Below are 27,603 nucleotides of genomic sequence, written 5' to 3' on the forward strand. Positions count from 1 at the left end.
GCTGCTGGGGAGCGGCTCGCCTTCCCCGGGAATCGAAGCTGACGTGGGCAGGACGTTCTGCCGCATCGGGTCACAGGTCAGCACTGCACCCAGGCCCTGAGAACCGTTGCTGCACCACGGAATCACAGATGGCCGTGATGACCTAATGCCGCTCCTCTCTCCTGCTCGAAGGCCAACTCCTGTTGCGTGAGCCATCTGCCGGCTCTCCCTTCCCTTTTCTGTTAATCTCTGTCCTTACCGTGCTACACACCCAACAGCCCCCCACACACCCAACACCCCCCACACCCAACACCCCCCAAAACACACCCAACAGCCCCCCACACACCCAACACCCCCCAAAACACACCCAACACCCCCCAAAACACACCCAACAGCCCCCCACACACCCAACACCCCCCACACCCAACACCCCCCAAAACACACCCAACAGCCCCCCACACACCCAACACCCCCCAAAACACACCCAACACCCCCCAAAACACACCCAACAGCCCCCCACACCCAACACCCCCCAAAACACACCCAACACCCCCCAAAACACACCCAACAGCCCCCCACACACCCAACACCCCCCACACCCAACACCCCCCAAAACACACCCAACACCCCCCACACACCCAACACCCCCCACACCCAACACCCCCCAAAACACACCCAACAGCCCCCCACACCCAACACCCCCCAAAACACACCCAACACCCCCCAAAACACACCCAACAGCCCCCCACACACCCAACACCCCCCACACCCAACACCCCCCAAAACACACCCAACACCCCCCACACACCCAACACCCCCCACACCCAACACCCCCCAAAACACACCCAACACCCCCAAAACACACCCAACAGCCCCCAAAACACACCCAACACCCCCAAAACACACCCAACACCCCCCAAAACACACCCAACACCCCCCAAAACACACCCAACCCCCCCACACACCCAACAGCCCCCCACACACCCAACACCCCCCACACCCAACATCCCCCAAAACACACCCAACAGCCCCCCCCACACCCAACACCCCCCACACCCAACACCCCCCACAACACACCCAACACCCCCAAAACACACCCAACACCCCCCCACACCCAACACCCCCCAAAACACACCCAACACCCCCCCACACCCAACACCCCCCACACACACCCACCCCACACACATCCACATACCCACACACCCCCAAAACACACCCCACACCCCACACACACACCCACACCCACCCCCACCCCCACACACCTGTTTGGGCTTCAGAATATGTTACCGCAAAACATGGCCCTTGGGCATCCTGAGTATTTAACGCGGGAGAAATCTGGGGACGGGGCTTCAGGAGGGCCTCTGACCTCCCCCTGCGGCAGGTGCAGCCCCTCAGGGAGCGGAGCCCACGCGTTGCTGCGGAAAGGCGCATCCTTGTCTCCCCGCGCAGAGCCCCCGGGGCAGTCGTGGCCAGCGGCCCTGGCTGGACGTCCCCGCAGGACACATTTCCCGAGGCCGCGCTGGTCAGCAAACGCGGGGCAAGGACGCTCAGGCCTCCCCACTGCCCTGGGCCTCATCTCCTCAGTGAGGCTCCCGGGGCTCACTTACACTAGTAAACGTGATGCTTTCCCCTTTTTCATCTGCCCAGGCAGCTGACGTGGCCCAGAGCCCAGGAGGCCGAGCGAGGCCGGCGTCTCCTCCCCTGCAACGCCCCTCCCTGTTGATTGTCAGGTTGTCTTGCTCGGAACATGACGTTGAGGCAACGTAAAGGATATAATAGCACAGGAAGAACGCCACGGGTAGAGCGGGGGACTCTGAAGGACAGACGGGGTCAGAGAGCAGAGAGGAATGTGCTGGGACCGGATCCCAGGGTGCTCCCCGACTCCAGCCGGCGCCCGTCAGGTCCTCTTGGGGCCGCCTTGGAAGCCACATCCCAGGACACGGCTCTAGATGTGGGACAGGTGGGCGGGGAGCAGGGACATGTCTGTTCTGTCATTTTGCAGAGTCTAGTCCATCTGCATTTACTGTGGGCTTCATGTTTACGTTTATGCTGTTTTTCTACTTTGTTTGGAGTCTGTCTAGTGACCAATAACTTTTTGGGGTGTTACGGTGATTGAAATATAAAGACAAAATATAGAAGTTTGATTTTTTTCCTTAACATGTATTTTAAATATTGCTGCTGAGCCCGTGGCTCTCCCATGTGTGCATCACTCTGCTGTGTGGACACTGACTGGAGGTGAGGAGGGAGGGAGGGACCCGGACTGTTCCGGAGTCTTCCTTGAGCGGGAACAGTCCGGATGCTGCGTGGCCGGAGCTGAGGGAAGCCCAGTTTCTGCTGGGCTGGGGGCTGGGGGCTCCTGGGGCTCTGGCAGGGCCGGAGGGGAGGGAGTGGGTGGGCAATGGGCAGCCTCACCCTCCTGAGAGCGGGGCGTCCAGGAGGTGACGCAACAGGTGTCTGGGCTCCGGATGGGGCTTCCTGGGGGGGGTCCCCAGGGGCCTGGCCTGCGGCACCTGCCCCTCCAACCCTCTCCCCTGCCCTGCCCCTCTGCTGTCTTTTCTCTGTCCTCTCTGCTTTTGATACCCACGGGGCTGAGTGCATGACGCAGGCACCTGGGAGATCTCTAGAACCTTCTAGAATCCTCACTAGACTCAGGCTTTTTATTTATTTATTTAAAAATGTTTTGGTATTTCTACGGCGACCACGTTCAGTAGGATAGTTGTAGACAAAGGAACCAGAGAACCAGCGGTCCTCCCAGGACCCTTGTCTCTACTCTGTGCAGCCTCTCCCGTCCTGACCCTGAGCCCAGAGCACTGGCTTTCACTCCGGCTTCCCAGATCCTCCCCTCCCCTCACTGGCTGAGGCTGGCTTCCTGCCCCAGCCCACGGGTGCTGCTCCCCAGGGCTACCGTGGCAGACCCGCGTGGCCGGCCCCCACTGCGGGGGCCGGGCAGGGGGGAGGCAAGCTGATCCGACCTCGCTGTTCCTGAGTTGTTTATACTTCTGCTCTCTGTACCATTCACTTACGGCATCACAAACATCTTATTCACGAGCCTCTTAACTAATGTTTAACCACTGTGCGGTACCCTAAAAAGTACACTTATCATCAATTGTTAAAGCGTTCCTTCAAAATAGAACTTTTGGGTTATTTTTATTTATTTCCGTGCATTTACAATTGTTTTTAGTATATGGTATTTTACGATAGACTTATGGAATTACTGGGTCAAAATTTGAATTTTATAAGGTCTTTGACATGATGGCTAAACTGCTTTCCAGAATGTTTGTAAGAACTCCAGCCATGTTGCCCCTCAGACGAAAACAGCTTTTCAGTAATCAGGTTGACAGACTTAAGTTACTGACAGCGTCTCGTTGACCCACCACCTTCTGCCGTAACTCCATTTGGTCCTAAAGGCGGGGCCTTCGACAGAGCTGGCACCTGCGGCCTGCCACTTGCGGGCTGAGGGAGGGCGCCCCTCCCTCTCCTCAGTCCCTGTGATGAGGCTGGCCAAGCTGTTACCTCTATGATCTCAGACAGCACCAGCCGGCTGGGTGCTCAGGTGGCCCTCAGTCTTGGGGAGGTAGAGGACCCCTGTGGGGATACACTTTGGATTTAACAAAGATTACTGGGCCTCTTCCTCAAACGTTATATTTTGGGGGTTGTGTCTATCATAAGAGGGTGTTTCTGGAATTTTATTTATTTATTTATTTATTTATTTATTTATTTTTTATTATTTTTTATTTTTTAATTTTATTATGTTATGTTAGTCACCATACAATAGTGTTTCTGGAATTTTAAAGGGTGACTTTTACTCAAATAGACGAAGGTAAAGTGGGTAATTCATTGATACATCATATTTGAAGGGTAATTTAAGCTTTATGGGTGGTCCTTGCCGATAGTTTGGAAGAAACAATGGATGATGAGGCACCCAGGGGCAATCATTGGCGAGTGACCACGTGGGCCCTTGGAAGTGAGCTGCAGGAAGGGACATGGCATCGCTCAGGGCACCTGAACCCCCAGGACGTGGCCATCAGACTCAGCCAACCTAGGCAGGGTCTGCAAACCAACCGCCCTGGACACTTCACACACGTTCCTGCCCCCGGGAGACCGAGGAAGGAAGGCCCAGGGGCTGCCCAGGAGTGAGGGACCAGGGGCGTGAGCGCCGAGAGCAGCCTGGGGTCCTCCAGGATATCAGACAGGGGCAAAGCTGTAAAGGACATTACGGGCTCAGCTGGAGCATCTGGATACACCCGCAAGTTAGGAGGATGTCCTACCACGTTTGGTCGTGTCGGAGAACGTCCCCGTTCTGGGGAGACACCTGCCGTTGGACGTGACGTGTCCTCACACGAGCAAATGTGGCAGAGTGACTTTCCACACAAGCGAGGGACAGGGAGCCTCCCCAAACTCCCGCGGTGGGTTTGAGAAATCACTGCCGCCGCGCCTTCGAGGAGGGGGCGCGCACCCCGACTGACAGGGCGGCTAAAGCCCCCGGCTTCGGGGCGAGACACTCGCCGAGGCCCACACAGCGCTTCCAGACTCAAGTGAAGACGCAGACCCCGGGTAGAGATCCAGCGTGCTACAAATGTGGCAACACCTTTTTTATTTAGAGTAAGATGTGTTAACATCCAGCATGACAAAATTTGTACAAAGTTCACAATTTAAAAATGAAGTGTCACTGCAACCTGTGATTCCACACATTTATAGCAAAATTAAAGTGTCCACAAACCCATGCCGTGTAGTACAAAAATAAATGAAACTTCAGTTCCACAGAGAGCACAATAAATATTTATACAAAATTCTGTCTTAATAAATGATTACTTAAATTAACTTAGAAATGATAATGAACAATAAGTTATAATAAATAGACTCTGATGACTCACAATAATTCCATATGAAGGGTCAGCATTCTAATATGTGACACTTTGTGATCCCTATATAATAGTCACAGATAACTTTTGATTTGATATTATGTACCAACGTTAGATGAGCAGCAGATTTGTGCTTAAAACCCCTTTCCATTGTACATAGGTGATAACAAGAAGAATCCAAAACTGATACTACCTATCATTCTACTAAAAGCATTACTATATTGGCAAAAAAGCTGCAGACACGACGCGGCGGGGGAATGCATATGCCCATGTGAACAGCGGGCCCCTGCAGGGAGGGGGCCCCCCCGGGGTCCACGGCATCGGGTGACGAGAAGCACCTCGCTTCAGCTCTCGAAAGGCAATTCTGAGCGTGGCAGCTACAATTAGTCGCACAACAGAAAGAGGGCGCGCTCCAGGGACAGCGCGGCAGAGCCCCGGGGAATTACATCATCTGTCCCAGCTCGCTATTCGAGTCCTCGTGGAAAACCGTGAGCGTTTGTACAGTGAGCAGTATAAAGTGCCGCTGGGATGTACATATATTTGTACATATATATACACCGAGGTTGAGTATTGTATCAGAATATTTGCTGTGAGATCCCTGTAATCTCCCGTAGCAACATCGTCGGGTCAGCCGTGAGGGCTCCCCTCGTCCTTCCGGGGTCAGCCTCGCGAGGCCGCTGACCCCAGGAATTGCACACCTCCGTACGGATATATAGGACAAGGTAAGTGCAAATAGTCGACTGGCACGTTGTGGGGACAATGACCCTGTAAGTCCTGTTCTGCTAAAAATATTTTTTTTTATTTTTACAAAACCCATCTTTTTTTTTTTTCATAACAAAATTTTAAAGTACTTCTGTACCTTCCTGCATAACATCAAGACATGGAAGGAAGAGATGCTGTCACATGTAACTCAAGTCAACACCAGAAAACACAACACGCCGTCCTAGGGACTACTCAGAAGGGAGGGGGAACGCGGCAATCAAAAGTGGTCTTATGCATACATATAGTGCAGTCATTGGAAGAAAACAATCAAATCTCCAAGTATAAGCAAGTCTAAGATGATCTAGTGTAAAGCAAAAAAGTGCTCAAGTATAGAGAATTACTCTTAAAATCTGATTGCATTCATTCTTAGAATAGGTTGTGACAAATCAAACAGCAAGGGTATGCAAATGCCCCGCGGTCACCTGGTCTCCAAAGGGAGTTGGAACAGGAAGGTCATTTGTGGAGCAGTCTGCGGGGGGGACGGGCCGGGGGCGGGCGCCCTGCTGCGCTGCTTTCGGGCGGCCAGCCCCCTCCCCTCTCCCCCCGCCCCCCCCAGCCCCCCTGCCCAGCAGAAAGCGCGTGCAGTAGCTCACGGACTAGCACACCATTTGCCTTATCCCCCGAACGTGGAGGAATAATCACAGCGACAATGATAGTAATCATTTTTGAAAGTGGAGAGAGGGGAAATAAATACTCTTAAATTAGCTCTGAACTTAAAGAGAGCACACAGGTCCTGCGAGACACACGCCATTCCAGTGACAGAGGGTTCCGAGGGGCACAGCGCTCTCGGGGAGAGAGGGGAAGGCTGCTCCAAAGTCTACGGACACTGCAAAAGGAAATCTTCGCGCGGTCCACCTCTAACAAGCCCCTGTCTGAACTGAAGTTCCCAGAGTCACACCATGTAATGCTCAGGAGTTAACTTAAAAGTGCTGTTTAAGCTGCTTTGAATCTTCTGCCAAATTTCCATGGCTTGATGTTGTCTTACAATAAATTACTTATCTCATCTCTTACAGTTAATCCATATGCCATTTCCTTGGAATGCAAAAAACCTCATTTACTGCCCCCACCATACACCATCCTCCTAAAACAAACAAACAAAAAAATCACATAATATTTCCAAGCATTGTTCAAAAATAAAGCATTTTTTTGCAACCGATTCTTGCTATGAAACAATATGCACACAAAATGTATTTCGTAATTCCATAAAATCCTCCAACATGAGGCAAAATGATAATGTCTAAAAAGTGGCTGAGAGGCCACCACATGATCATTCAAAGCTGTGGGTTTTTTTTTTTTTGTCCATTTCAGTCCAAAATACTAAAACATTTAATCACTAAAGCATTAAAAAGAATTTACACTCTATTTATTTTGATCAGCTTACCTCTTCAGAAATATATATACCCCCCGGTGTGCAGACGTTAGCAGCTATAAACATTACATGGCATTTGTCACACTATGTCAGCTCATATGAAAACGTACAAAATGTGGATGTATTCAAAAACTATTCTGCAGGTAACTATCTTTAAAGCAAGACAGAAAATCATCATGAAGTCTTGTGAGCGTAACACTGTTTCCAACAGAAATAGGCATGTGACACTTTCTGGCGAGTCACAGCAGCAAGGAGGAAGAGGCCCCCTTCCAGCGAGGTCCCGCCACCTCAGCAGCCGCTCAGACCTGGATTCCTCTCACAGCGTGCTTTATGTTTTCCAGGAGGGCTTTATTTTCTGGGCTCTGATAACGGTCTTGATTTGTATACATGTCCGTCAAAGTAGTCACGTACGCATCAAAATTTTGTTCATTGATTGGATCCTACGAGATACCAAATAGTAGTTCATACACAACTTTTACTTTCTTAAGAGGATACTCACATCAGCAAAAAATAGCAGCACAGCGTGGCGCCGCGGTCTTTACATCACTTAGCGGCCCGCTCAGCGTTCTCCGTGTGACGGGGCGCGGGGCTCTGCCCCGCCAGTGCTTCTAGCACTTCGCGTTACGGTTTTGGGGCGGTGGCCGTGCGGACAGCCAGGAGCACAGCCACCGAGACAGACCTCTACCCCACGCCGTGCACTGCGGGGTCGCGCCCTAGTCACTTACCATGTGTGGCAGCTGGATATTAGCTAGACTGTGAATTAAGGACTGGCTCAGGTTGGCCAGCTCATGGAGAAGAGACTCGTTCTGCTGCTCGATCACTTTGTTCTCCTCTTCGATGGTCTTCAGGCTGCTCTCCATCGTGGTGATCTGGAACGCACAGATTGGGGTGACATGTAACACAAGGCAGGCCGCCGTCTGCCCGCGCCAGGAGAAAAGCCCTTCTGCTTTAACAAAAAGGCTTCCGTCCGTGGCCAGAGCCGGTCATTTTAAGGGTTCGGTTTTTACCCTTCAACTCATTACACTTGCAAGTTCGGTAACCGGACGCTGGGGCTCAGCTTTCTGGGGAGGGGTTCACGGGCTGTGTCCGCTGTTACCCCGCCTTTGCAAAGCTCTGCTGTCCTCACCCGTGGCCTATCACAGGATGACATCTCCGTCAACCACTCTGACCCTCCCCGCCGCCGGGGCCACCTCCTTCCAGCCCGCATCTAGTTCTGCCACAGGGAGGTCCTGAACTGTGATTTACTGGGGAGGCGGGTCACCGTCTTGTTCACAGGTGCCAGGCGCCCTGCGTTCATGTCCACGGCCGCCCGTCCCTGCTCCCTGCGGCTCCTCGGGTGGAACAGGCAGCCACCCTCCTTATCTGCAGGTGGAGGGACGAGGGCCACATTCCTGCCTCGCGGGCAGGCCTACTCGGCTTCCTGGTATTTGCCAGAGGGGATCTAACTGTCCTCAGTCTCCCTGCCCCCCTGCAGCCAGGTGACCCGTGACTGACACAGCCAGGTGCGCACACAGGCGGACGGAGGGGAGCTGCCCCGACCTGTCTGGGCTGCAGGGTGCACAGCCAGGACCAGGCAGGCCCGGCGCGGGGACCGAGGGCACCGTCAGGGCCCAGGACACGGGGACGTGAGCCCGGTCCGTCACGTGGAAACTGCCTTTTCCCTGAGTTACCTTAAACGCCCCCCCAAGGTCTGCCCCCCCCCCCCGTTTCTCATGGACGGATCCCCCGCTCCCGTTAGCTGGCCTGGTGCTTTCCCAGGGAGCCAAGGGACGGGGGTCGAAGGGCTGTTGCCTCCCCCGCACTAGGGTGAGTCAGGCCGACTCTGGGTTGTTTTCTGACAGGACGTGCCCTGGGAGCATCTCCTGGAGAGACGTGCGCGGTATTTGCGCTACGAAGACCTTTGTTATTCCTGCACTTCTGATCCAGTCAGGGGTCCCCACTAAAGTGATGTACCCCAGAAACGTCCTGGATTGCTCCCCTGCTCTGGCTGCCTGCCCTCAGGCCCTGTATCCCTGCCCCAGGCCCTGCCTCCCTGCCCCCAGGCCCTGCCTCCCTGCCCTAGGTCCTGCCTCCCTGCCCCCAGGCCCTGCCTCCCTGCTCCCAGGCCCTGCCTCCCTGCCCCAGGCCCTGCCTCCCTGCCCCAGGCCCTGTCTCCCTGCCCCCAGGCCCTGCCTCCCTGCCCCCAGGCCCTGTCTCCCTGCCCCAGGCCCTGTCTCCCTGACTCAGACCCTGCCTCCCTGCCCCAGGCCCTGCCTCCCTGCCCCAGGCCCTGCCTCCCTGCCCCCTGCCCTGTCTCCCTGCCCCCAGGCCCTGTCTCCCTGCCCCAGGCCCTGCCTCCCTGCCCCAGGCCCTGCCTCCCTGCCCCCAGGCCCTGTCTCCCTGCCCCCAGGCCCTGCCTCCCTGCCCCAGGCCCTGCCTCCCTGCCCCAGGCCCTGTCTCCCTGCCCCCAGGCCCTGTCTCCCTGCCCCAGGCCCTGCTTCTCTGCCCCACCCCTGCCTCCCTGCCCCCAGGCCCTGCCTCCCTGCCCCCAGGCCCTGCCTCCCTGCCCCCAGGCCCTGCCTCCCTGCCCCAGGCCCTGCCTCCCTGCCCCAGGCCCTGCTTCTCTGCCCCAGGCCCTGCCTCCCTGCCCCAGGCCCTGCCTCCCTGTCCCAGGCCTTGCCTCCCTGCCCCCAGGCCCTGCCTCCCTGCCCCAGGCCCTGTCTCCCTGCCCCCAGGCCCTGTCTCCCTGACCCAGGCCCTGCCTCCCTGCCCCCAGGCCCTGCCTCCTGACCCAGACCCTGCCTCCCTGCCCCAGGCCCTGTCTCCCTGCCCCCAGGCCCTGCCTCCCTGCCCCCAGGCCCTGTCTCCCTGCCCCCAGGCCCTGCCTCCTGACCCAGACCCTGCCTCCCTGCCCCCCAGGCCCTGTCTCCCTGCCCCCAGGCCCTGTCTCCCTGCCCCCAGGCCCTGCCTCCCTGCCTTCAGGCCCTGTCTCCCTGCCCCAGGCCATCTCCCTGACTCAGACCCTGCCTCCCTGCCCCAGGCCCTGCCTCCCTGCCCCAGGCCCTGCCTCCCTGTCCCAGGCCCTGCCTCCCTGCCCCCAGGCCCTGCCTCCCTGCCCCAGGCCGTCTCCCTGACCCAGACCCTGCCTCCCTGCCTTCAGGCCCTGTCTCACTGACCCCAGGCCCTGTCTCCCTGACTCAGACCCTGCCTCACTGCCCCAGGCCCTGCCTCCCTGCCTCAGACCCTGCCTCCCTGCCCCAGGCCCTGTCTCCCTGCACCTAAGCCCTGCCTCCCTGCCCCAGGCCCTGCCTCCCTGCCCCAGGCCCTGTCTCCCTGACCCAGACCCTGCCTCCCTGACCCAGACCCTGCCTCCCTGACCCAGGCCCTGTCTCCCTGCACCTAAGCCCTGCCTCCCTGCCCCAGGCCCTGCCTCCCTGCCCCAGGCCCTGCCTCCCTGCCCCAGGCCCTGTCTCCCTGACCCAGACCCTGCCTCCCTGACCCAGGCCCTGCCTCCCTGACCCCAGGCCCTGCCTCCCTGCCCCCAGGCCCTGTCTCTCTGACTCAGACCCTGTCTCCCTGCCCCCAGGCCCTGTCTCCCTGCCCCAGGCCCTGTCGCCCTGCCCCCAGGCCCTGTCTCCCTGCCCCAGGCCCTGTCTCCCTGACTCAGACCCTGTCTCCCTGCCCCGGGCCCTGTCTCCCTGCCCCCAGGCCCTGTCTCCCTGCCGCCAGGCCCTGTCTCCCTGCCCCAGGCCCTGTCTCCCTGACTCAGACCCTGTCTCCCTGCCCCAGGCCCTGTCTCCCTGCCCCCAGGCCCTGTCTCCTTGCCCCAGGCCCTGCTTCCCTGCCCCCAGGCCCTGCTTCCCTGCCCCCAGGCCTTGCATCCCTGCCCCAGCTGTGGGAGGGCGAGGCTCAGCCCCTCCCCCTCCTGCTCTGGGAGGGGCAGGGAAGAGGAGGAGGCCGATGCTGTCCTCTCAGATCCTTCCTGGAGCAACCATGGGCGCTGCGGCAGCGATGCCCAGTGTTAGAAAGGCCAGAGTTAGCTCTGGTAGAAGGTGTCTGTGACGGAAGGCGCCTGCACTGTTGGTTCTGTCCCCATCCTGGAGTGAGGGCACCAGAGGCTGGAGAAAGCCCAGCTTCAGGACCACCAACCTTCCGGCACTTTCTGAGACAAGTGGGGACGTTACGTGTGCCTTGGCCAAAGGTTAGAAGGCCAAGGCACTCGCGGGGCTGGCGGGCACGTGGGCTACTTGGCCGCAGCCTCATTTGTCCCTGAGCGCCGCGCGGCCAGCTGAGGCTGCTGAGCTGACACCAGGTCCGGACGGCTCGGCCACGCTGCAGGCTGCCTGTCCTTCATGACACGCCGCCCCCTCCCACCCCGGCAACCGCAGGGCTCAGGGTCCTCCCATCACTTGCAGACGCTGGCCTTCCAGAGAAGAGGAGCCACCCGAGGGACATCGGCCAGGACAGTGAGAATACACAGCAACCCTTAAAACTCATTTTTGACATCAGAGGTAAGCAGATGCCTGGTGGAGCACATCACGTCGGATGTCAGAGAGCCCCGAATGGTCCCTGGCGACCTGCACGGGGACAAAACGGCCAGTGGGGGGTGACCGGAGCATGCATGCTCCGGGGCCCCTGGGAAGCCGGGTCTGGGGGCGCGGCATCTGGCCCCGCGCCGGCCCCGTCCACAGGGCGGGAGAGCTCTGCTGGTCAGACCCGGGGGAAAGCAGCATTTCCCAGGGGTCACAAGTGTGTTTTGTCACCACCCTGCACAGAAAAGGGATTCTGAGTCCTCGGGATTGTTGGAATGCGAGCAGGACTGATGAGGCTGCTCAGGCTGTCACCCTCGGGAGCAGAACCAGAGTCAGGGCAGGTGTTTTCACTGGATCTGGTGAAACCAGTCGTGGCTGAGGTGGGGGCGCGGGGTGTTTGTGTGGCCCTGGAGTCCTCTTGGGGCCAGCACCTCCGGCGGACCTCCGGCCGCGGGCTGATCACAGCCGACGTTTGGATAAATGCTACGGAAATCTGCCACCTGTTCCAGGCGAGCCTTTGGCCAGGTGAGCGAGCTGAGCCAGGGGCCGGAGCACAGCCCGGACGAGGCTGCTATGGGCGAGGAGGTGGGTGTGAAAGCGACCCCACGGAACGGTTGGGCCCGGGTAGAGAACGTCCACCCTTTGTGCTTCCTTCCCACTCACAGGCACCCATGGGGTCCCTTTTGGGTGTTCTGGTGGGGACACAGCCTGAGATGCCCCTCCCTGGAGATGGGGTGCCACCGCGGACAGAACCAGCCCGCGGCTGAGCTGCAACCAATACTTGGTGTCCTGAGGCCAGACCTGGACCCTACCAGCCACACTGTCGGCTGCCAGGAGGGTCTGCAGGGGTGGGGGGCATGCAGCCCCGCTTTCTCCCAGTATAGAAGTGCCTGGCCGTACCTGTGACCTGCAATGGCGGCCCAATCCCAGAGCCCATGTGCCACCGGGCCCCCAGGCCACTCTGGGAGAGGCGGCAGGGTGCAGGGGGCACAGCCTGGGACTCAGGGACAGGAGGCTCTGAGCTGCAGCAGCTTGGCCATCCGCCCCGGCTTAGCCAAGGGGTCACCGTGTGCATCAGATGGCAGTGATGACACTTACCTGTTTGACCACTGTGAGCACAGTGGGGCTACGCACCACGGCCTCACAGTCAGGCATCCAGCAGGTGCTCAGTAAAGGCTGTTCCTTCCCTCCCCCCTCCTGTCACTGGGCATCTGGGCCTGGGACCCACATGAGCTCGCAGCCTGCCACCCGCCCCCGGGGCCAGGCTGCCCTTCTCTGGGAGCTTCAGCTCTCTCCCTAGCACAGTGGCCGCAGGGCATTAGGGCCTACTGTGTCCCGGGAAGGAAGCAGCTCATCTGCAGGAACAAGCGGCCCTCTTCGCAGCACTGTTTGCCGACTGCATCTCACTAAAGCGTGCGCGGGCAGAGACCGGGCGGCCACTGGCCACGGGGCGTCAGCGCGTTCTGCTGCCAAAAGCAGGATGCGAGATGAAGGGGGGCAAGGAGCGAAAGGAAGGGGGACCACGCGCCCCGAGGCCGACCGCTGGTGCGTCCGGGGCCGGCACGTCCTGGGGCCGGCACGTGCGGCTAAAATTGAGGGCTTCAAAAACTGTTACCTGAGTTCTCAGTTTAATCATGTCGGCCTCCATCTGGGAGTTGGACTCATTGAGCTCCTTGATTTCTTCGTCTAACTGTTTGATTTCCTCGTCGTTTTCTATACCTGTGCGGGTGACAGAGCTGTGTTAAAGCTATCAAACGTGAAGACGGAGTTAGAATTTTGACTTTTCTTTGTGCTATTTGTATTTGGAACTGAATCTGCTGGACAAATATACTCTTGGATTAAAAAAAAACTGACGGTTCATGTGTCCGTCCATCCCTCCCGCTGCCCTCCTCGCAATCACGGCGCCTACACCGCGGAGAGAATCAGCGGAGCACACGCGACCCCCCCGCACCGCGCGCCGGCCCAGAGCAGCTCCGTCCTGGAGGTGGGTGACCTGCTTCAGCCCATCACCGGCCTCCTTGGTCTGTTCCCTGTCTGTCTGTCTGTCTCTTTCTCTGCCACCACTGGGGGGATGTGCCAGGCAGTGCAGACGCACCCTCGCCAGGCCCAGCCCCGCTGCCCACAGGTGACCAAACCCCCTGACGCCTGGAGTGCTCAGGGCCACCTCCCGCCCGCGCTGCAAGGAAGCCCCGTGGTGGTGGAGGCAGGTTTCAGGGGCCTTCTGAAGGGCTCTCCGCATGGAGGACATTTACTGCTGTAAACAACTCCTCCTTTTGAATGCAGAAAACGTGCCTCCACCAACAAGGGCGGGGTGGTGGCAGCCTTGTGTGTGCCCTGGGGCCACGCCGGGCGCCTGGGCTGCTTGCTGGCCGCAGGACACGCCAGGGAGGGAACAATCCAGCCCCTTCGTCGTTCTGGTCATTGGGTCTCCTGCGGCTGGATGTACCTGGGGAGGAGGAGCAGGACGCCTGCAGATGCTATCACCTTTGACAACCCGGGACGCGGGGCACAGGGCACAGCAGGGGATGCTTACGCAAAACCACGGGAAAGGCACGGAGCCCAGGCCTCGGAGGTCCCAGGGCAGACGCCCTTCCTCGGGTCTGCAGACAGAAGGGGTGCAGCCACCTGGGAGGGAAGGCCCGAGCCCCGGAGGGACACTGCAGAGGCCCGGTGAGCAGGTCCTTCCTCCCGAATCTCTTCCCACAGACCCGCCTGGGGACGCGCGGATCCTGAGCCTGCCGAGGTCCACCCGCCCCCCACAGGGACCGGCTGGGGCTCGCTTGACCCCAAGCCTGGGTCTTGCAGCCCTGGCCCCACCGCAGAGGCCCTGGGTGCACGTGCCCGGCCCTTGTGTCCCTGGGTCCAGAGCAACTCTGGTCGCCATCAGATGCATCTCCGGAAGCAGTTCACGGCTCCCAGGAAAGCCTTCCAGCGATGAGGTGTACCCTTTCTCAGGGGCGGGCTGTTACATTTTCCCCCTTTCCACATGAGACCAGACTCTGTGGCAACTTTCACAATTAGGAGTTCGGCTGAGTGAGTTCCTGCACGTCATACTTTGCACTCTGGAGACTCGTCCCAGGAGGTGGCCACCGTAATTATTGGAGCGCCCGAGGCCTAAGCATCCTGTGTCCCTCCCTGACACAGTGGTAGGAAGAGATAACTAAATCTACATAAGACACCTGACTCAGTGGGACTTGCCATGCGGCGGCTAGGGAAGACCGTTGAACATCAGGAGTTGCCTCAGAAGCCAGAGGCCCCCGAGCATCCGTGGTCTCCGTGCTTACCTGCCCGAAAAGTGGCACGGGCTGGTTTTGTCCTGCTAACTCAGTGCTGCGAGCTGACAAATCATTAAAAGGAAGAGAAAGAGCAAAAATATGGTATGTGGTCTAGCGCAGTGGGCCTCATTTTTTGTTGAATTAAAGAATTAAAAAAAATTCTTTTTATAAGTCTTAAAGTTGTCCTCTAAATTTCTTATTCTAAATTTTAATAGTTTCATATATATGAAACTATTAAAAGGGTCGCCTGCAGCCTCCTTGTGCAACAGAAATCACAGCCCTTTCATATATATGAAACTATTAAAATTTAGAATTATATATAATTTTATATATATATATATATATATCCAAAATTGTAAGCTGCAGAGCGCCTTAAATATATGTCCATCAAAACCTGGACCAAGACGTTCGGTTCGTAAGATTGACGGGAGATGTCCACTACAGAAACCGACTGGCTGATCGCGCGTCATCACCAAACCAGTCTGCAGTTCAGATCAACTTCCTGAGAGAGGTCATTTTAAGTCCAATGAAACTGCAGCAAGGGTCGCGTGGTGGCCGTCCCATCTCTGATTTCCCCTCTGGGAGTGCTGAACGATGGACCCGTGAGCATCAGCAGTTCTGCCTCCAGGAAACAGGAGCAGGGTGCCCGCCCTGTGTCCCCATGAGGCGCTAGCGCCCGGCCCTCCGGCACTCCGGGCTGCACCCCCAGAGCCCAGCCGTCCGGGCGCCCTCTTGGGTGCCAGCAAGCACTTCGGCCCAACTCTGAGCAGCCTTTCTCTCGTGAAGGTGGGGCGAGCAGCACGCCGTGAGGGGCAGGGAGCGCGGACGGACCCTCAGTCCCCTGGGTTCAGGAGACAGTCAGGAGGAATTTGAGTGTCTGGAAACGAATTTCCTTAGAGCCGCGTATGTGCGCCTGCCCCTAGGACACCCTGAGGGCCCCAGGGCTCCGCACAAGGCCCACTCCTGGACAGGGAATAGCACTGGCCCTGGGAGCGCAGACCGGGGTGCAGCGGGGACGGAGACCGCACCCCGGGAAGCCAGTGCCCTGGGCCTGCTTGCTGATGATTGTGTCTCCGGGCGACACCCGCAGGCCCCGCGGGGCCCTCCCCTCGAGAGCGGCTAGGCTGAGCTAAACGTTTGTAACTACGGGCCGCAGGTGAGACCGCTCGCCGGCGGGGGCCCGATAGAGGGTCGCTGCGGCCTCCTTGTGCAACAGAAGCCACAGCCCTTCCCTCAGCTGCCTGTCTTCTGTGATAATAGAGGAAAGAAAAAGGAGGCTTATCTCATTTCCTTCTGGGCAAAAAGCAACAAAAACCCACCACAGAGCCAGGGACAGCCAGGCTGCCAATGGCAATGCGGGCGGGCGGGCAGGGACGGCAGGCGGCCTCGGTAACGTCTCCCCACACCGGTTGCTCTGGGAGCTCATTCAGTGGGAGAGAAATCGCAGTGACCTTGTGCGGGAACAGGTGAGAGCAGACTCTTCTCCAAGCTTGAAGAATGAGATCGAGGAGGAGGAGGGAGGGCAGGGTGGACCAGGGACTTCAGGGCTTCAAGGACACTTAGAATAGTTCCTTTCCAAGCAGGTGCACACTCGAGGGAAGGCCCTGGGAGCCCAGAGCAGGGGCTGCCTCGCCGAGTCAGCCCCAACCACGCAACGGTGGTCTCCTTGAGGTCTTGGCGCTCCGGGCAGGCCAGGGTGTGGAGGGAGGGAAGCTTCCGGACACGTGTGTTAGGAATGTGTAAGAGCAACAGGTAAGATTCTACACTCCAGATACTCAAGGAGACAGGGATGGAGCTAGGGAGCACCAAAGCCAGATCTTTTGATTCTGAAGGATGGGCAAAGAGTTGCTGAGGAAGGGGGGGTGCTCACGCCCTGTCCCCCGAGAAGCAGCAACACGCTGTCCCTGAGGTAGCCACACGGGGCGCGGGCGATGCCTGACTGTCCACGTCCTGCGCCACAGCCGTGGCACGGAACGAAGTGGCCTCCGGGCGTAGTGAGAATGACCCTGGTCTCCACAGAAGGGACACGACAGGCTGCAGCCTGGCCCCGGGCTCGGTGAGACCCGCCTGGACCGGCTTCCACGCTCGCCCTCTGGGCACGGAGCGTCCCCGCGGCACACACGCTCACCAGAACCCGCCGCAGAGAGCCGGGCTCCTGCCCCGACCCCGGATCAGGCCTCCCGTGTCCAGGCGCAGAGCCGGGCGCCGTGTGCAGTGCCCCGCGGCACGGAGCCATCCTGCCGCCTCCTGGGAGGTGGCCCAGACCGCCGCGCGTGCTCCCGTCCCCGAGAGAGCGCTGGTTCTGCGGGCAGCCTCGCCCGGCGTGGCCAGAGGACTCTGGGTTCCGCTGCCCCTCGGAAGAGACATGGCCCTTTGTGGTCCTGAGACGCACACCCCGCGACTTCCCGCCGACGGAACGGCCCCTCGTTGGGGTTTGCGGATCCGCTCGTGTTTCCTTTCCTTTCCTGCTCTGCGCTGGCCGCCCAGCTCACCTCCTTCGCTGACGAGTCAGAAGCTGACAGAGCAGACCCACTGGCCCACGGAGTCTTGCTTGGGCACAGGGTTGTCTGGGGGGACAGGCCACGCGGGGCGTTTTGGAAAGAGTGTCGGGGCGGTTTCTTCCGGGGCGATGAGCGCTGCCCCGAGACGCCCAAGGCGAGCGACGTGGTGGGCCTGGCGTCTCGGGGAGGCTGCCCCACACGGGGCCTCAGGTTCGGGCGACCGTGCGGGTCCCAGAAGGTGTGGGAGGCGGCGCTCGGTCTAACCCCGCTCCCTGCCTCCGGCAGCCAGCACCAGTCCCGCAGAAGCCGGAGGCTGGGGCCCACGCCAGCAAGACGCAAACACCACGACCCTCGCCATCTTCTGGTCCGTGGCCAGCCACACATGAAGGACTGTGTAGTGCAAGCCACACACAGAGGCCCTGAGCCCTGGTCAGGGCCTGTCATGAACGGTCAGGTGACCAGGGGAGGCCGCGGGGCCCTGGCCCGCCTGGCCTTCCCGCGAGGGGAGGCAGCCTCACGCAGAGCCTCAGCCAGGAGGCCGGGGTCCACGGGGCCAGAGCCGTGGCACGCAGCTCCTGGGATGGGTCCAGGGACTTCGCCCAGGTGTGACCCACGTCCTGCAGTGCTCGATGCCCTGAGGAGCCCCCAGTGAGGGCAGTGCTTGCCCCGGGCCTCTGCTGCCCCAGCGTCACGGTCGGCCCGGCTCTGCGTCAGCGCCCTGCTCACAAGGTCCTCCTGCCCCCCAAGGCCACAGTTTGCTGAGCGGCTGCAGATTACGCTCCGTTCCGTAGCCCCTGGAGTGACGTCCTCCAGAGTCTCCGCCAACCCCGAGTTAGCTGCCACCCCGGGCGCCTCTGCTCGTTTTCATCGGCCCGTCAGTGTGTACGCTTGTGTTGTGTGTATTTCTGCTGGAAGACACCTTCCTGCATGCACAGTGTTGCTTCATGAACTCTGACCTCACGGCCAGCAGCGCATGACTTGGCGTGGACGGGCTCACCTAACACACCGTGTCCCCTTGGGTGCCTTGCAGCCCTGATGCAAGGAGCACTCGCCTGTGCCACGCGTGGGGGCCTTTCATGCAGAAGTCACCAACAAAAGCTCCCCAAATTTGGAAAAGGTCCCATTTAGGAGACTACGGAAAGGACCCTGTTACAGGATGAGCGTGGCCTCGTCTCCTCAGCCAGCAGACACTTCTCCCGCCCTGCCACATCCCCAGGGACCACGAAAACACCACGAGTACTGACTTTGGGGTCCCAGAGGGACTCTGCCGCAGGGGGGGTTTACAAGGATGAAGCTGGGCCCCTGGCCCTCCCGGGGGACCCCTGCACTCTGTGCCCCGGGGCGCCCACAGGCACGTGGAGGGAGACGGTGCTTGTGCGTGGTCAGGCCCGTCCACTGGGAGGCTGAGCATGGAGGGGACAGGAGTGCTGTCCTGGACTCGGCCCCTGCAGGAGGGCCTGGGGGCAAAGGCACAATGAGGGGCTGCCGGGGTTCTGGGGAGCAAATCACTGGGACTGTCAGGGGTCCCGGCAAGCGGTGAGTTTGGGGATGCCCCTCCTCCAAGCGAGTGGACCAGCTTCCTAGACGTGGACGGAATAATCCCGCCCCGGCTCTTGAAGCAGAGGGGCTGCCACCGTCTGGGGCTCCGTCTGGGCGGGACAGGCCGGGGCTGGGGCCGCGGCGGCCGCCCCAGGGAGGGGTGCTCACCGTTGCTGGCCCGTTGTCGGATGGTCAGCATCTGCTCTCCAGACAGCTTCGCCTTCTTCATGGCTGACGTGGCTCGTGGGCACCCCGACAAGCTGGGGACAAGACACAAGGGGGCATGAGTTACGGGTCTCCGAAGAAGAGCCCCCAGCCCTGCAGCGAGAAGAATCAGGAGCCCGGCACGTCACCGAGGCATTTTATCAGACTGGTTGCCGGCAAAGGGCTTTGTGCCAAAGGGAAACGAGCCCGAGCGGCGGACGCCGTGTGGCCCACTCCCTGCACACGAGGGAGGCTGCGTCTGCCTGTGGATCAGGGGCAGTTCCAGGCTGACACACGGCCGGTCGGGGCCTCAGCGGAAGTCACGGCGGCCGGGCTCCGGGCCGGAGCAGACACGCCCTTCACCGCATGCCTCCTGGGGCCGCTTGGGGTTTTCTATGGAGCGACTATCTGGAGACTTCCTTACTGTGGAAAGTGTCAAACTTACACAAGGCCTGAATTAAGATTTGCTTTTAAACATTCAGATGTAGAAAGATCGAATAATGAGCTCAGCCCAGGTTCAACCGTTCTGTCTCACGGCACGTCCGTCTCCCCCTGCCCTGCCCTGCCTCCAGTAGATTATTGGGGGGGTGGCAGCAGGTGTAAAAACAGAACCCCAATATCATGACCTCACTTGAAGGTTTAAAACCCGTTTGCCGCTGACATCAAATGCGCGGCCTCTTTGCAAACTTCCCGCCGCCCCTGACGTCGCTAACGCTGGTCCCCTCTGGGAGCACATGCTCCGCACCTGAAATGGGTCCATGCGCCTGACCACTGTCTTCTCAGGACGCCTCCCGTCCCTCCTTCCCTTTCGTGCTGTGTATGCATGGAGGACGATTCTGCGTCCCGAGCACCTTCTGTGGCCCCGAGCCTGGGCTGCATCACACCTGCCCCTGGGGGGCTCACCCCTCACACTCCCCCGGCCACCATCTGAGGGCACCCCCGGGGGCCCCCGGCCCTCGTGACATGAAAACTGTACATTTGCACACGGCTGTATGTCCAGTATTACATGTATATTTACATCACACATGCGTTTCATCCGTGATTCGGTGCCAGATGGCCCCTGTTCACAGCCTGGGATGCTGTTGGGGGCCGATCTATACCTGTATCCATCCAACACCCGACGGCAGTGTGGATTATGTGGTTATTAGCAATAACTAGTATTGTCTACGTTAATGTAAGGATGCTTTCCAAGTATCTTCACAGATTCTCTCACAGTTCACACCGATGTCTACGTTGTCTTTGATAAGCCGTCGGTGAGGGGTCTGTACTTGGTGGCCGCACCGGAGGATCTGGGGGTTGCTGACTCATCTCTGCCCCTGTCGCTCGTCCCGGGACCATACTGCTGTGAACCGTTTGCTGGTGGTGTTTCTAGATTGACAGGCGTGAGTCCCCAGGGACTCTGAGGTCCCTCTCCTCCTCCTCCGCCCGCCTCCAGCATCTTCTCAGGACCCTGCGCCCGATGTCCACAGGTGCAGTTTGTTGGTGTCTGTGTCTGCCCCCCGGCCCCACTGTTACAAAGCAGGCCTGGCCCGTCTCCAGTCCCCGGCTCTCGGGAGGGTGCCCGGTGGACGCGGCCAGTTTGCATCCTGGTTGTCTTTCCCTATCTGTGCTCATCGGGGCTGTTTCTCAGAGGCCGTCTCCTTGCCAGCCTGGTCTGGAGGCTCCCGTACACTCGGCATCTCCCCGCCCGATCCTCCGGTCCTGAGAACTTAGTGATGACAGTGTGTGGGCGCACAGCAGAGAAGGGGAGGGACCAGGGAAGCGCAGCCAGCAGAGCAGACGCGCTCGGGTCCTCCCGTGGGTTCCTGCAGTGCTGGTCCCAGACCTGAGCACCGTTTAAACACGGACTCCCAGAGCACACGGACATGCAGAACCCGGTTTGATCTTCCCTCGCTTCTCTCAGTTTGCAGGTGACGAAAGGGCCAGCTAGGGATGCAGACGATGGCGTCATTGCAGGAGACACCCCCCGAAGCTGGGACACTGAATCGGGGCAGAGACGGGCCCACGGAGCGACGTGCTTCGTTCAAGCACAGGGACTGCACGGTCCACCTGGGTCCGACGTGGAAGTGTCCCCGGCCCTGACCTGCGTGCAGGGCGGGTCTGTGTGCGTCCAGTGGCGGCTCGCGCTGACCTCGAGTCCTGGTGTGCCGGCTCCTGGGGCCCCAGGTGGCTGGAGGACTCAGGGAAACGTCCCACGTCTGTCCCCTTCGAGGAGCGGACCCCGAGCGCTCAGTATGGTTCCCTCGGAGACCCAGCGGCCATTATGGAAACTCCTCTAATTAAAACTGCATTGCTCCGAGTCGGGATTTGGAAAGTCTCAGAATCTTAGTTCTGGTCCCTCTGGGCACCAAACAGCTAACTGGTGGCCCCCGCAGCTTGCAGCCCCGAGACGTCCAGCTGCAGCGGCAGCCCAGCACGGCCAGGGTGGGCTCCAGGCAGGTGCTTCAGAGGGACAGAGGGAGGCAGACATCTGATCGGGACACCGGCCCCACAGGGACCTCCTTCAGGAGAATCCGTCAGCTGAAAAGAGCTTTGTAAGTGGACGTTTCCGGGAGGTGTGGTTATAGAGACGTAGAGGCGGGGAGCCTCGTCCATTCAAGGGACACAGGCTGGCTGGCGAGCAAACTGGCACGTGCAGTCCGGAGGCTGTTCGCCGCCCGGGGAGCGGCTGGGCGGGGCATTTAGAGACGCGGGACTCGGACGAGTCGCGCAAGGTGGTGCGGTGGCTCAGCACCTCGCCTGGAGGGACACTCCCGGTGCAAACAGAATATTTCAAGCCAAGTTTCACCACCTCAATACCGTATTTTGCTTTTTACGGCCTCACCTTGCTATCACGACCCTCTTACGATGTAGCATCTCACTCGCGACAGAGGAGACCGGTCGGTGCCGCTGGGCCCGCAGCACAGACACCTGCTGACGCTCTGGGTTACAGCCGCACCGGCTTCTGCCAGCGGCTCATGAGGACCAGGCTTGGCGTGGGTGGCCGGACGCTGATGCCACGGGGTGGAACGCCTTCACTGGGCTTGCTTCCTGGCACTCCAGGGTCTCAAGATGCCCAGCCCAGAATGTGCGGGGAGAGGGCAGACGCTGGTACACTGCCCGTGGTGAAGGCTGGCCGCCCTGGACGGAGGGTCACCCGGCGGGAGGGTCATCAGGAGGGAGGGTCACCCGGCCGGAGGGTCATCAGGAGGGAGGGTCACCCGGCGGGAGGGTCATCAGGAGGGAGGGTCACCCGGCGGGAGGGTCATCAGGAGGGAGGGTCACCCGGCGGGAGGGTCATCAGGAGGGAGGGTCACCCGGCGGGAGGGTCATCAGGAGGGAGGGTCACCCGGCGGGAGGGTCATCAGGAGGGAGGGTCACCCGGCGGGAGGGTCATCAGGAGGGAGGGTCACCCGGCGGGAGGGTCACCCGGCGGGAGGGTCATCAGGAGGGAGGGTCACCCGGCGGGAGGGTCATCAGGAGGGAGGGTCACCCGGCAGGAGGGTCACCCGGTGGGAGGGTCATCAGGAGGGAGGGTCACGTGGCAGGAGGGTCATCAGGAGGGAAGGTCACCTGGCGGGAGGGTCATCAGGAGGGAGGGTCACCCAGTGGGAGGGTCACCTGGCAGGACGGCCTGGGGACAGTGTCCTAAGCCCCGGCGCCAGCCCCCAGCCCCCAGGTGGCGCCCGAGGAGGGTTTCTTGCCCTGGTTCTGCAGCTCTCTGGGGACCCTCTTCCAGCACGTGCCCTGTCACGGTCACTCTGGTTCCTCGATGGCGCCTTCTCAAAGCTCATCCCCAGGAGACGGAAGCTGCTGACCAAGGCCTGGAGCCCTCAGCGCCTGTGCCCGGGGTCGCTGCCCCTGCCCTCTCCGTGCTGATTCTCTTTCCTCGCTCCTCTCTGCTCCCACCTGCTGGAGACTCCTGGTAGCCGGCTGGGAAGCCCCACGGATTCTTCCTCTAGTTTTTAAAAATTGTCTTCTTTTCTCATTTTATAATTTAAGAGAGATTTCCTCAACTTTACACTCTAACCTCCTAACTGAACTTTTTATTTCACTTGTCTTTGTTTCAAAGATATTTTTCTTGTTCTCTTGATTTTTCTTGGATAATGAAGAGACTAAGTCATACTCTTCCATTTATTCTCCTTTTCTATTGGATGACAAGTTAAAAAAATTTCTCTTTCCAGAAATGTCTGTTTTCTCCAAGGTTTTCTTTCTTTTTTGAAGGCTGTTTTGCTTTCTGCCATGTTACTTAGTGCTTCCCTTAAATGGCTGGTCGTCTTCCGAGTATCTCCCGCTGAGGTCTGTCTCGGGGGCCTGCAGATTTCTGGGGGGGCTTCTCTCCTGTCTGGAGGTCGTGGGGGACACACGCAGGCCAAGGCTGTGGTCACAGCAGCTTGGGAACCAGAGGCGGAGGGCCTCGCCCTGCACTGGGCATTCCCACCCCCCGGGGTCCCCAGCGCGGAGCGCCCCTTCCGCTGGGCGAGGGGGGCGCGAGGCTGGGCATCTGGAGCCCCACTCTTCCTACAGAGACTTCCACTTCCTGCTCTGTTTCCGAGGCTGCCCTGAATCCTGCCGCAGGGTCCTGGGGCCCGCACACCGCGTGCTCACGCCTGGCTTCCACCCCCGTGCATCCGCTGGGCACCGCCGTCCGTCTGTCCCCGCAGAGCTGGACCCGAGCCCTGCGTCCCCCAGCACCTCAGCTGCCGTGACACCGTGCATGTGAGGGAACGCTCTCTGCTTTCTGCATTTTCATTATTTTTATTTCGTGGATTTATAAAAGGAGAGCAGGCCATTTCAGTAGAGTTTTGAGATCAGTGGCGATAAATGTGTTTTCAGGCTTCGGACCGGGATCCCCAGAAAGACGGCTGCCGCCATCGGGCCCGTAGTCCGCGCCGAAGGTGCTCTCCTCTCCCCTTCCTGTGGGCCAGGGCAGCAGGAACCCAGCTGCTCCTCAACCTCAGGGAGGACTCTGGCGTGACGTGAGCCGGGCGGCCAGCGCCTGGGCGAGGCCCCAGGAGGACTCTCGGTCCAGGGGACAGACGGGACCTCTGAGTGGGCGCCTGAGGGTCAGTGGCCCGGCCCCTCATCAGCGACAGGAGCCCCCGAGAGGAAGCTCCGAGGGCCTGGTGGTGGAGCAGGAGGGGCCGGGCTCTGACGGTCACAAGCTGCCACTCAGCCTGGCCCCTGCGTACCTGACGGGACCTGAACCTTGTTGAGCCCCTGCTTGGGTTTTGTGCTGAGGAAGCTCATCCTGACAGACACTGAGGACTCAGTTTCTCTTTTTGTCTCTCCTTCTGCTTGCGAGCTAAATTCCGCATCTGTCATCGCCGTGGGTCAGTCGTCCCCCCGAGAAGACGCGTTGACGTCCCAGCTCCCAGAACCTGTGAGGAGGACCCTTTTGGAAAGGGGGTCTCTGCAGATGTGAGCAGGCTGAGAAGGAGGTAGGCGGACCCAGTGACCTCTGCCGCAGGGACGGCACTCGGGGCTCCCGGCCTCGAGCGTGGGGCGGCCACAGGCCGGGGCCCATCGGCCCGGAGGGTCCGCGATGGCTGGCCCACTGCTGGCAGCGACAGCCCGGAGCGCGAGGGGTGCGGGGGCTCTGGAGAGAGAGCGCGAACCCCCTCCCCGTGGCCCCGCGGTGCCCGTGGGCTGGGAGCCCTGAGTGCGGTGCCCGGCAGCCAGCCGGCGCCGGCGCGGTCTTCCCATTTCCTCGAGACCGTGTGGAACTCGCGGCTCCGGCTGCCTCAGCAAACGTGCTGGCGCGAACATCAGGAAAAGCTTCTGGGTCTCACAGGCGAGGTGTTTCGGAGATGCCGAATCCCAGCGTCAGCAAGGACCGCGTAGGTCCGTGGGTGCAGACGAAGACCTCAGGGCCAGACGGAGGAGGGAGAGGGAGGGCCCAGGAGGGCTGAGATGGGGGTGTGCCCGGGGACCCCAGGACACAGTGGTGTCCGGCAGAGGCGGGAGCCGAGAGGACGCAGAGGAGGGTCCGTGAGCCAGCCCGGCGCTCCGTCCCAGGGGGTCCCGGCGCCTCTGCCCAGGACAGCACCATGCGGACCCCTGGGAGGAAGCGAGCGGGGCGCCGGGGGCACGGCGGGGCGAGGACGCCTCAGGGGCTGCCCCCCGCCCGGAAGTACACCCTCGGACAGAGCAGGCATCAGAGGCTGGACCGCAGGCTAAGTTCTCGTCTTAGGGCGGAGGGAGGGCAGAAATCAGCCAAGTCACAGAAAACACGCGGACTTGTAGAATTTGCATGACACAATCACATTTTAAAAATTGGTGTATTCCTGGGGCGCCTGGGTGGCTCAGTCGTTAAGCATCTGCCTTCAGCTCAGGTCATGATCTCAGGGTCCTGGATGGAGCCCCACGTCCGGCTCCCTGCTCAGTGGGAAGCCTGCTTCTCCCTCTCCTTCTGCCTCCCCCCGCCCCACTCAATCTCTCTCTCAAATAAATAAATAGATATTTTAAAAAATTGCTGTATTCCTGAAAACCTATGATTTGCTTATAAATTGAGGGTGGTGTCTTGCTGATCAGAACTGACGGGATGAGGTCTGAGGTGCAGGAGCTCACGCTCTGAGGTCTCGGTGCTGTGTGTGTGTGTGTGAGTGTGCGTGTGTGTGTGCATGTTCAGTTTCTTCATCTGTTTACTGGAGATAAAAATGAGCTTGCTTGTATTATTAATTGTCTGGCTTGTTCATTGGTCTACCCCATATAATTACAACAGGCTACGTTTCTCGAGGCAGAGACTGTGTAAACATTTTTATTTCCCTAAAGACCCTAGCACGAAATAACATGCTTGTGGGAGGCATGCCTGTGGCCCTGGAGTCCCTGCCCTGTGCCGCACTGTGGTGGACCCTCCCTGGGTGAGGAGTGCGTCCAGCACATGATTGCTCCCGTGTCCAGGGAACGCTGCGTACAACGCAGTCCTGGACACGGGGGAGCGTCTCCTGCTGCCGCAGGTAGTCGGCGGCCATGTGGCGAGGGGGCCTCCTACACTGAGAGTCCCTGGCCGACAGCCGGCACAAACACGGGACCTCAGTCCTGGAGCCTCAAGGACCTGAATTCCTCCAAGACCCCGAATGAGTTTGAGGCAGACGGTGAGCCCCAGGAGGGGACACCTTGCTTTCAGCCGCTGAGACCCCAGCAGAGGCCACCTCGGCCAGGCCATGCACGAGCAGAGGTAGAAGCCGGGCGTGGTGTGAGCCGCGGGCTTGCGGTACTTTGTGCATGAGCGTCCACAGCCGCCGGATGCTTGTCAGCCCCCCGGGACAGAAAGATGAGATGCAGGTGTGACATGGGCCCAGGAGGAAAGCTCCTGGGACAGAGACCAGGCCACCAGGCCGGGGTCCCCCCACCTCCCCCAGCAAAGCCTGCACTGCGGGCTCCTGCGGCCTCAGGCCAAGGAGGGTGAGCAGATGCGACCTTCACCTTCCAGCTCTCATGGGGCCTTTGGGGGTCGCAGTTGGAAGCAGATGTTGGATTTCTCCCTCCCAAACGTTTCCTGGCAAATACTGAAACATGGAGATTAAAATACAGGGTCACACGCTGAGGGGCTTTCAGAGGCAGTGGTCAGCACGGGGCCGTGCAGAGGGGACCAGCCCCACGGGGCACGTCTGGACCAGGCCCGTCGGCAGCCACCTGCAAAGGGTGGTGCATTCAGATGTCCCGAAGGCTTTCCCAAGAAGTTAGGGAATTGCTAAGGCCAACTGCCCACGGAAACCGCTCTGAGGATGAGCAGGGACCTGTGGGGCAGTGAGTGCTCAGGACTCAGAGTCCAGTTTCATCCCGGACGCTCTCCTTCTGGGGCTGCGTGATGGAGGAGGGTGTGCGGGCGGCTCTGGTCGAGGGCACGGGCCCCGCAGCCCCACATGCGTCCCCCACAAAGGAGAACTATTTCCTCAGCAAGATCTCGCTGTATCCCCTCTTCCTGGGGAGTTCTAGTTCTGCACAAAGGATGGTCCCTCTGCAGGGAGGAAGCTGCCTGCCAGGCCTCTGGCAACAAGACAAATCTGGGGCCAGCAAACAACCCATGAACAAAGCATGGAGACATCTTCCTGCAGACGGGCCACCTGGTGATATGACCAAAGGGTGGCCCAAGGGGTGTGGGGGCCTGGCTACCTTCCCAGAAACGGGCGCCCAGCAAATCCCCATCCAGCGTGCTCTCTGGCCCTGGATGCACATCTTCTCCATCCCCTTCTAGCGCAGCGACTCCTTCTGGAGGGCGGGCCACCCGAGCCCTCCACCCCTCCTCCTCTGGGAAAGAAATCTAGAAGACCTCTCTTCCTGTGTTGTAAAGGGAAGCACGATGCGTCAATCCACTTCCATGACACAGAAAACCACCGCTGGTCTGGGGAGCTCCGGCCACGACCGCCAAGTTTCCTCCGCCTCCTGGAGCCGGCAGCAGAAGCCAGAGGAGAGAGCTCAGAGAGGGTGGAAGGGTGAGGGACCGGGGGCTGCACAGAGTCCAGAGGGAAGATTCCTGAGGCGACAAGGCCCCGGGTTCACCACCGCTTGGATCACAGTTGGTAGAGCCACGGATTCCCCGAAGCTGTGGAATTTGGATTTGTCATCAGAGGCCTTGAGTGCAGAGCACCTGGAAGCTCCTCGGGGGTCCTCTGTGCA

General features: G+C 59.8%; 1 protein-coding gene and 2 long non-coding RNA genes across 20 annotated transcripts in view; 2 read left to right on the forward strand and 1 right to left on the reverse strand.

The window, feature by feature from the left end:
• Positions 1–4,534: 4,534 nt before the first annotated feature.
• The window catches only part of MYT1L (myelin transcription factor 1 like), a 427,780-nt gene continuing 404,711 nt past the window's right edge, over positions 4,535–27,603 (reverse strand). For 15 of the 18 annotated variants that reach the window (XM_078055898.1, XM_078055892.1, XM_078055900.1 and 12 more), the window contains 4 exons: positions 18,967–19,058; positions 13,093–13,202; positions 7,698–7,841; positions 4,535–7,412 (listed from right to left, as the gene is read on the reverse strand). In XM_078055898.1, the coding sequence (XP_077912024.1) occupies positions 7,272–7,412; positions 7,698–7,841; positions 13,093–13,202; positions 18,967–19,058 (487 nt within the window). In that variant the 3' untranslated portion in view covers positions 4,535–7,271. The remainder of the gene's footprint in view (positions 7,413–7,697; positions 7,842–13,092; positions 13,203–18,966; positions 19,059–27,603) is intronic. The other 3 variants (XM_078055903.1, XM_078055907.1, XM_078055906.1) reach the window with 1 other exon arrangement.
• Positions 10,828–25,447, forward strand: LOC144379185 (uncharacterized). The gene is made up of 6 exons (XR_013441558.1): positions 10,828–11,152; positions 11,367–11,462; positions 20,218–20,471; positions 20,906–21,536; positions 23,509–23,700; positions 23,818–25,447. It is a non-coding gene; the product is annotated as an uncharacterized LOC144379185 (long non-coding RNA).
• Positions 11,471–14,931, forward strand: LOC118528938 (uncharacterized). Its single transcript, XR_004913870.2, has 3 exons — positions 11,471–12,068; positions 13,218–13,467; positions 14,190–14,931. It is a non-coding gene; the product is annotated as an uncharacterized LOC118528938 (long non-coding RNA).

Source organism: Halichoerus grypus, chromosome 10 (genome assembly GCF_964656455.1).
Source record: "Halichoerus grypus chromosome 10, mHalGry1.hap1.1, whole genome shotgun sequence".
Taxonomy (NCBI): domain Eukaryota; kingdom Metazoa; phylum Chordata; class Mammalia; order Carnivora; family Phocidae; genus Halichoerus; species Halichoerus grypus.